Source organism: Malaclemys terrapin, chromosome 23 (genome assembly GCF_027887155.1).
Source record: "Malaclemys terrapin pileata isolate rMalTer1 chromosome 23, rMalTer1.hap1, whole genome shotgun sequence".
NCBI lineage: Eukaryota > Metazoa > Chordata > Testudines > Emydidae > Malaclemys > Malaclemys terrapin.
Genome location: NC_071527.1, coordinates 17,866,190 through 17,875,704, shown reverse-complemented (window position 1 = coordinate 17,875,704; position 9,515 = coordinate 17,866,190). Strand labels below are relative to the sequence as shown.

The following is a 9,515-nucleotide window of genomic DNA, read 5'->3' as shown; positions in this document are numbered from 1 at the left end:
GGGGACAGGCTGGGAGTCAGGACTCCTGGGTTCTATTCCCAGTTCTGACAGGGAGTGGGGTGGAGTGGTTAGACCAGGGGGTTGGGCACTAGGATTCCTGGGTTCTATTCCCAGTTCTGACGGGGAGTGGGGTAGAGTGGTTAGACCAGGGGGTTGAGCACCAGGACTCCTAGGTTCTCTCCCCAGCATGGGGAGGGGATTGGGGGCTAGTGGTTAGCACTAAGCTAACTGACTCCACCAGATGCAGGGTGATGGTTGATCAGCCCCACAGATTTGAAGGCTGACTATCTAGCCTGCAGCCCACCAGCCACGGGGCGCTGCCCTGCCCTGCCCCTGGAGCTGTCTCTACTCCTCTTGAAAAGCCCTTTGCTAAAGTGAAAACCTCTTTTCTCTGAGCCCGGCCATGGAGCACCTGGGTTGTGGGGGATTTATGGAGCGTATAGGGCCTAGGCACTGCTGTCATGGACCAGGACCCCGCTCTGCTAGGGGCTGGACAAACAGAGGACACACACAGGGTTTTGAGAGTGTCCCTCTGCGAGTGGTGTTTACCAAGCTTGCCCAACCCTCGCTGTTATGCATTGATCGCCAAGGCCGGACTGGAAGCGGGAAGTAAGAGGAGAATCATTCCTGGAATTCGCCATAAAACAGAACCCCACAGGGAAGTGAGCTAGAAGCTGACGGGAATTCTCAGCCCAGGGGCTTCCCCAGGAAGGACTACGGGGCATAGCTGGGGCACCAGCTACTCCACGCCCGGCCTCTCCCAACAGCAGGCACTGCAGGAACAGAGCAAGAGAGCTGGGTGCATGGAGCTCTCAGGTGCTCCAGTCCCAGCAGGGGGTGTTACAGGGAGCAGGGCAGATATGCCGGCGGTGGGAGGGTCGCTCACAGCCATTGCAGTCCTGGCTTCTCCCAACAGGGGGTGAGATACGGAACGGGGCAGATATGCCGGCTGGAGGAGAGCTCCTGGCTACTCCTGCCCCATCAGAAGGCACTCTGGGGAAGGTCCAGCCCCTGCTAAGTCGCTCCGATTTTCCAGTGCGTCCCCCTGATCCCAGAGTCCCTCTCACACTGTTCGTTTCTTTTGATCTTTTATTTAACCCTGAATACAAGCACAAGAAGAGGCAAGGTGGGGGTGACACCACAACTGGAAGGGGAAGGGCAGGGCGAGATTCATCATCTGGTTCCTTCTTCGTGTCCATATCGAAACTCGGCCTCCAATCTCCATACGCCCCAGGACCCTGGAGTCCCCCACTGCCCCCTCCCAGGGGGCCACCCCCAGCATTACATTACCCCTCTCTGAAGTCACATACATTTCCATGGCCCATTCCCTGCAGTCCTCACTTGGGCAGAGCTCCCAGTGGGCTGAGCAACTGCAGAGCTCTTAACGGCGGGTTTCTACTTGCAGCCGCGATCCCAGGGCCAGATCCTCCGCTGGTGCCAATCAGAGCTGCCCTGTTGCCAGCTGAAGGCCCAGTACCAGCATGCGGTGCCCTGCGCCAAACCCTGCCCCGCCCCCCCTCGTCCCAACCCCCTGCCTCTAGCACAGGGAGCTGATCTCACTTTTGCTGCACCCCCACTTGCAGCACGAGGTGCTCAGCCCCGCCATGACGTCCCGGACGGCGCGCTCCAGAGGCCAGCTCTCCTCGGCGAGGCCGCGGCCCGGTTTGCCTCTCCACCTTTCGTGGTAGTCGGAGGAGAGGTCTTGGTGGGACAGTGTCCCGGGCAGGCGGCTGGCATCCCACTCGCTGGAGGCGGCTTCTGCGGAGTCTTCCCCTGCAGGGGGGCTGCTCAGGATATCGAGATCACCTGCAGCGAGGAGGAGACAGGGAAGTGGGAGGGAAGGGGTTAATGCATAGAGAACGGAAGAGGAAGACCCGGGGACCTGGCCCCAAAAGGCCACAACTTCCTGTCGACAGCAAGACTAGAACTCAGTTCCTCCTGCTCCCAAGCACTGACCTCTCCGCTTGAGTTGAGTTGAAAGGAAAATCTCCTTCTTGCTGTTAGCAGTATAGGGCCTATGACACACAGGCGAGCTATTCTGATTCCAGCCAGCAGAGGTGGCCACACAGTGCTCCCCTCTGAAGTTATCCTGGTCTCTCTGTCTTCTCATTCTGACATGCAAGTTTCTTTCCTAAAGACCCAACAGACCCTGCCAATAGGTCACTCCCTAAACAGTATTGTTGGGGGCGCAAAAGTAAAACCTAGGTGCCTTATCACGCCAAGCACGGCACAGACACCCCCTCCCCAAGATCGGCGCTTCCCATTACACCAGTCACTTCACAGACGCCCCCTCCTGAGTGAGATTGGGGCCCCCCCCATCACAGTGACTGGACAGACACCCCTTTCTGAGTGAGATCGGGGCCCACACCCCATCATGTGGGCATTGCCCCGACAACGCACCCTCCCCCCAAACAAAGTCAGTGTCTCCACTGCACCAGACCACCCCCCACCCCTGAGATCGGGGCCCCCCATCACACCAAATGCCGCACAGAACCCTGGCTCCTCCCCAGCCAAGAGCAGGGTCCCCATTGTGCCAGGTGCTGCACGGACACAAGGGGAGAGACAGTCCCTGCCCTGAAGGTCTTGCTCTCTGAACAGATCAAAGCCTCATTCTACAGATGGGGAAACAGACGCGGTGAGGGGAAGGGACATGCCCAAGGTCCCCCTGCGGGGCTGGCGGCCGAGCCGGGGATAGAAGTCAGGGCTCAGGCTGGCACTTGCAGCGGGAACAACAGACAAGTCCCAGGTAACAAATCCATCACTAGCCCCTCGTCAGGACTAGACAGTGGCAGGCTGCAATTTCTAGGCACTCGCTGGCCTCAGCCCAGCTTCTTTCGAGGAGCAAACCGTGGGGATCAGCTCCAGCGCTGACGCTCGCTGTGGGTACACCGGGGCAGGGCCGACAGAGCCAATGCAGCGTGGTAACCCGTTCCCGGCCACGCGGGGTTCGTACGCCCCATCACAGATCCCCCCAGCTGGTGGGCGATGAGGCAGGCAGCGCCGGCAAATTTCCCAGGGGAAAAAATTGCCGTTGGCTTCTGACTTGTCATGGGAGCAAATCTGCTCTGGGAATAAACGTGGGACCCTAGATCTGCCCTTCTGGGCGACCCGGGCTCCTTGTGCTGCTCCTAAGAACTGAGCAGTGATCCACACCCCACCTTGGCAGTGCTGGGGGGGAGCAGACACTCAGTCACGCCTGGACTGTACCCAAGCCGCAGCGCGCTTCACCAACATTGAATTAAGACTCACAATCCCCACCTCGGGGGAGGCAAGGTAGGGACACTGATCCCGGTTTTACAGATGGGGAAACTGAGGCACGGAGTAGGGGAGTGAGCTGACAAAAAGTCATGCTGCACGTCAGTGGCAGAGCCAAGAATAGAACCCAGGAGTCCTGACTCCCAATTCCGCCCCCCCGCACTTCTCTCCCAGAGCCAGGAATAGAACCCAGGACTCCTGATTCTCAGCTCCCTCTCCCATTCCAACCAGCAGACCCCACTCCCCTTCAATTGGGTACCCAGCAGCCATGCACACCCCGCCCCAGCCCCCCTTCTCACCTGCCCGTCTCCAGCGGGAGCCCCCACAGGTGAAGATGACGGCCCGGATAAATTCCCTCCCGCACAGCTTGACACCGTAGGGTGGGTTCCGGCCCTCAGCCCCCAGCCTCGGCTCCGAGAGCAGCATCCCAAAAGCCAACGCCAGGAGGAGCTTCTGCATGGCTGCTTGGGGCAGCGAGATAGACGCCAAGGCCACAGAAGAGCTCACAGCTGCCTCCTGATCCCCACGGCAGCACCCTTTATACCATCCCGCCCCCTCCCTGCCGAGGAGCCCCTCGGAGACACCGCACAAAGGGTGGCCTTTGGCCATCCGCTCTGGCGCTATCTCCCCAATGAGCTGGCCGAGTCGCTCGAGTGGCACACAGAGACCTTTCTGTGGGTGCGGGGGAGCAGGGGGGCATCAGCCCTGGGTGCCAGGGAGCGAGACGCTGATAACCTTCTGCGGGTTATTGCCGTGCCGCCAGGGAGCGAGATGCTGATAACCTTTTGCTGGTTATCGCCGTGCCACACGGCGGAGGGACAGACGGTGGCAGCGAGTCAGAGGCAGCCCCCACCAGCTCTCTGTGCGCGCACACACACACACACACACACCCCTCAGTGCATGGATCATCCATTCACACCCCTCTGTCATCCCCTCACCCCCGCAGGTAACAAGGCCAGGGGTCAGAGCTGCCCATGCGGTGCTGCCGGGAAGGATGGAAGCTCCGGAAGGTCCCGCTCCCTTGGACCGGATTCTCCCACCCCTTGTGAGGATCATTAGCCCCACTTTATCATGGGGGGAAACTGAGGCACTGGGGTCTGGGACTCTCCTGATCTGTCACAGCCAGTCAGCCGTAGAGCTGGGGACAGACCCAAGAGTCTTGTCTGTCTGCTTTGCCCTCTCCATCCCTGGAGGCGTTATGGGGACCTAGGCTTTGTGGATGGCAGACGGGCCATTCTCTATAGGGAAAGCTGGAAGAAAGTCGGTTGTGAGGTGCTCATAGCTACTCCAATCCCAGACTCTGCAGCAGGGGGCACCATAGGCAGCGGTGCAGGAACACATGCAGCGATAGGTTTCAGAGTAGCAGCCGTGTTAGTCTGTATCCGCAAAAAGAACAGGAGTATTTGTGGCACCTTAGAGACTAACATTTATTTGAGCATAAGCTACAGCCCACTTCATCGGACGCCGTAGCCCACGAAAGCTTATGCTCAACTAAATGTGTTAGTCCCTAAGGTGCCACTAGTACTCCTGTTCTTTATGCGGCCACAGGCGCATCACCCAGCTCTCCAATCTCATTCCTTCAGAGCTTCCCCACAAGCTCATCACCCATTCTCCCCTCGCCCCAGACAGCAGGAGCAACAGTAACCTTTGCTTATCTCCTTCCTGCCTCCTCCGACGCGAGAGGCCTTGGGCTGTGCGGCAAATGTCAGCATGCCAGCCTGTGGCGCAGAGATAATCCCGGCTGGAGCACGGTACACCCCCTGCCCTGCGACAACTAGTATTTCCAAACTCAGTCACGGTCCATGCTCTCCCTGGACTGGGGAGGAACAGCACCACCCTGTCTCCTTTGACGTTTCTTATTCTTCTCTGGAGATAAAGGAGACAGAGCTACGAGTGCCACTTCCCCCAGGTTCACGTGCATTTTGCACAGCGACAGCTTTGGGGCAAACGCTTCCCCTCCCCAAACACCCACCAAGAAGTCTGTTTTTAAAGGCGTGTTCTACGAGACATGCAGACTGATTCAGATCTCACCCCAGCATAGCTGCACTGACTTCACAGGAGTCACTCCTGATTGAACTGACTTCAATTTAAGTTGTAGGCTGGAGCTGTCCCTAGGAGGGATTTGAACCTCTGATAACAGGAAGTTTCACACCTGCTGCTTGAGTGTCCTGAGCCATCTCCTCCCTTGGAAAGCACAAGCCAAGCTGCATGCATTTGGTAACTATGCTAGATTTTTACCTGAATACGAGGCCTAAAGCATCAATTCAGGGATCTTGGGAATCTAAGAAACAGATTTCCTTCTTTATCAGTTTCATCCAACAGGCAGGAGATTGCACAGGCACAGAAACAAAAATCTATGAGATGACAAGAGAGGGGTTCCTCTGGGCCTGGCTAAAGCACATCAGCACATAGGACCTGCCACTCCCAGGTGAGGAACTGGGCTGGATCGCGCACCCTGTATGGTTTCTGGAAGCTGCTCTCTCATGCTCCAAGATCTCCGTTCTCATGTTATGATCGCAGAGAAGAACCGTTGGAATGTGGTCAGACACTGGTGGTCAGGGTGATGGGCAGCAGCATAGAGCTTAGCAGGGAAATGATACAGGAATGGCTGCAGAGAGCTTGATTGTCCACTGTCCAGAATTTGTTTATTTAGTCCTTTATACAGCTGCAAAGTAAGTGTCCGACATTCCCAAGTCAATACAGTATATAGCGCCCACCAGGCCCCAGTATTAATGACTGCCCCAGGGGCAGACAAGTCAGAATCTGGCCCTGTGGCTTTGAGAAGTGTCTCTGGGGTCAATGGGGCGTTTGCTTTGAAACCTCACAGTGGTTCTTAAAGTGTCAACATCCACTAACTCTTTCAAAGCTCGCCAGAAAGGGAGCCCGAGGACCAGCAGAGAGTGGACTCCTGCTCTGGAGAGGGGCAGAGTACGCTTTTTGGGGAAGGGACCCGCTTTTTGGTCTCTGTTTGTATAGCGTGCAGCATGATGGTCTCCTGGGCGCTACCATAACAACAGCGTTACTTTTTCCTTATTTTCCAGTTTGACTCCTGACCATTTGAGGAAAGACCAGCGGGCCATCAAATAGGCTCTCCTGAAGGTAGAGACCCATTATCTGTCCCAGATTCTCATACAGGACCTTCGGCACCATCACCTCTGAGCGCCTCACAGTCTTTTAACGCATTGATTTCCACAACACCCCCGCGAGCCCGGGGAGCGTGCTTAACCCCATTTTACAGATGGGGAACTGAGGCCCAGCGCGTTGCCCTTGGTCACCCAGAGTGGCTGTAGCAGAGCAGGAAATTGAAGCCGGATCTCTCAAGTCCTCAGCTAGCGTCCTAGCCCCTGCACCGTCCTTCCTCTTTATGCATCAGAGGTAGTCGGGGGAAAAAAAGAGAGTGCACCAACCTGGCCAGGTGTGTGGTGTGACATGTGGGGAGCAGCTATAGGGAGCTTGCCTCCTCGCCACTTGTGCTGTGTGGGATGTAACGTCCCAGGAGCACCCCCGGCAGATCTGTGATCGGGACATCAGCCTGTGCATGCTGGGGGCCCAGCTTTGGGGACCTGCTCTCTGTCGGGTGCACGCTTGTGCAGTGCCACCGAGCACCCAGTGATGTCCTCTGCATCCCAGTGACATCACTGCCTCACAAGGCATTGCATTGCATCACTGTGGGGTTTTGAAGCACAGTGTGATGTCACACCCCGCGCAGTGACGTCACATGTTTGCGCTAGGAGGTGGTCAGTGGCCCATCCAGCCACAGCAGAGACAGGCAGGGCGACACTTGGCCTCTGCTAGCCAAGAACTACATTTCCCATCATCCCACAGGGCAGAGCCCGCATGCGCATTTCTCCCACGCTGGGGCGCGGCTCTACAGTCCCTAACTGCCGCTTCCTCTCCAACTGACTGAAGGCGGCTGTAACCAATCGCAACCCGCCAACGCCCTGACAGGCCAATCCCAACCCGCCTCCTCAACCCCCCCCGCCCCACCTCGAGACCGACGGAGGCACTGCCCAATCAACGTGGAGAAACGCGTGGCGACGACCCAATCAGCACACGCCAAGCGAATCCGGCCAATTCCAACCAGAATAGGCAGCGGGACGTTCCATGAGTAGCACGACCTGCAACCAACCAGAGCGAGCAGGGTGAAGATTGACAGCCAGGGTACCCAATGCGGCGGCCCGCTGCGTCCAATCAGCCCAGCGGCCTCCCTCTCTCCCCCCTTCGGCCCCGCCCGCAGCCGAGGTGGGTAGCAACAGTTGCCCCGGTGAGGGAACACGGAGGGCGCCATAGCCACGGTAGTCGTGGCGACCAGGAAACCCGGCAACAACAACAACAACCGCCCCGAGCGGACCCCCTCCCCCCCCCCACCGACTAATCGATACCCTCCCAAAACCCGGCCCCGCCGCGGCCGATGACCGGCGGCTCCACCCGGCCCCGGCGCGTCGGACCCTGAAGCGAAGCGGCCTCCGCGGGGCTCCGGGACCGGGCCGCGGGGAGGGACCGTTCAGGTGGGTCCGACTCTAATTCCCCCGCCACACAAAATGGCGGCGGGGGGGGGGCGCGCGCCCCTGAGGGGGGAGGGGGGCGAGACAGTCGGTCACTCGGAGTCTCGAGGCCGCTCGCGCCAGAGGGAGGCGCCGCCCGCGCTCGAGTGAGGGCCCGGCCGTTGCCCCGGGATTAAGAAGGGCCCAGGCCCGGTGGGCGGGGCGTACAGCGCTCCCCGGTGATTGGTGGGCGGACGGGCCAATCAGAAGACGCGGGGCAGCGGGGGGCCACCAATGGGGACAGGGGAGGGGGCGGGGCCCAACAGGGGGAGCCCCCCTCCTGGCCCCCCAACCCTGGGGTGGGTTTCCACGGTGGGGCGGGGCTCCCTCCGTGAGGTCACAATGCTGTCAGGGGCCGTGATGTCATGCGGTGACATCACAATGCCTGCGGCCGCGTCAGCAGCCATGATGTCATGCCGTGACATCACAATGCCTGCGGCCGCGTCAGAGGCCGTGATGTCATGCGGTGACATCACAATGCCTGCGGCCGCGTCAGGGGCCGTGATATCATGCGGTGACATCACAATGCCTGCGGCCACGTCAGGGGCCGTGATGTCATGCGGTGACATCACAAGGCCGAGCGGCAAGGCGTCAGGGGGCCAGCCCGAGGCGTTAACAGGCCAGCGCACCCCGGCCCCGACAGTGTGGCCCCGGGAGCCCGCCGCCCGGCCCCGCTGATGCGTTATTATGACGTCAGGATGAGGCGTTGCCAGGTCAGCGGGCTGCGCACAGTCAGGCCTCGCAGTGACATCACCCCCACGCCGTGACGATGCCTGAGGATACAGCCTCGTGTCGGCCCAGCACGAGGAGGCATTGAGACGTTATGCCAATGCCACCGGTTTCAAAATGCCCAAGTGTGGCATCAGAACCTCTTTGCACCATGTAGTGGTGGTGATGTGCTCAAATATACTATGGTGTCAAAATATCCGCATCGCATGCACCGACGATGCGTTATACTATCAGTGTATGAGGTCAAACGCGCCCTGGCAAAAGCGGGTCTTGCCTCAGCGCAGCGTTGGGCCACAAGATGTGATGATATGTTGAAAACTTCATGTCTTAACCCGATGGCCGTGGTGTGGAGTCAAAAGGTGACGGGCGGTGACAGTGTCTTCGAAATGTCATCACGAGGCAGCACGCTGATGTCTCAAAACACCATCACGCTGTGGGTGACACGTCAGTATTGTGTCAAAATGGCATCAAAGCTGCCGCTGCTCATGCTTGTGCAAAATGTCATTGTGACAGTGTGTCAAAGTATCATTGCGTTGTCACACTGTGGCACTGGGAGATGACAACATAGCATCAAAATACCACAGAGCAGACACAGCACGATCACATTTCCCAGGCCTTGGAAACAATTTCCAGACCCATGAATGTCCTCAGTAAATTGAACCCTGTCAACAAAATTGGAGCAATTCAGAAAAATTAGGGATGGGGACCATTCGCCAGGGAAATTACCTTCTCCCTGGCTCTAAATTACCCATTCCGTGGCTTTAAATGTTCAGTAGGGGGTGGATTTGCACCTTCTATATATTTTCCTGTGATTCGCATTACTGTTTCATAACTTTATTATGATGCTGCGTTTATCTTGGTCTGTGGCTGTGGGTCCTTTGTGTGACTTTCCCCTTGATCTCCTGCTGGGCATTTCACAAATAAATTGCAAGGGGATAGGCAAAACGGGGAGGAATGAGATGTTGTTATACATAGAGAGGAGGCTTG

At 58.1% G+C, this 9,515-nt stretch overlaps 2 protein-coding genes across 4 annotated transcripts in view; one reads left to right on the top strand and one right to left on the bottom strand.

Annotated features, from left to right (window-relative positions):
• Window positions 1–1,537: 1,537 nt before the first annotated feature.
• Window positions 1,538–3,734, bottom strand: RLN3 (relaxin 3). Its single transcript, XM_054012893.1, has 2 exons — window positions 3,555–3,734; window positions 1,538–1,806 (listed from the first exon to the last, which is right to left on the bottom strand). The coding sequence occupies exons 1-2, from the start codon at window positions 3,712–3,714 to the stop codon at window positions 1,538–1,540; spliced, it is 429 nt and encodes a 142-aa protein (XP_053868868.1). The 5' UTR covers window positions 3,715–3,734.
• Window positions 3,735–7,511: 3,777 nt separating this feature from the next.
• Window positions 7,512–9,515, top strand: part of RFX1 (regulatory factor X1) — a 46,388-nt gene continuing 44,384 nt past the window's right edge. The window contains exon 1 of one of the 3 annotated variants that reach the window (XM_054012892.1): window positions 7,512–7,763. The gene's annotated coding sequence lies outside the window, so the exon portion shown is untranslated. The remainder of the gene's footprint in view (window positions 7,764–9,515) is intronic. The other 2 variants (XM_054012890.1, XM_054012891.1) reach the window with 2 other exon arrangements.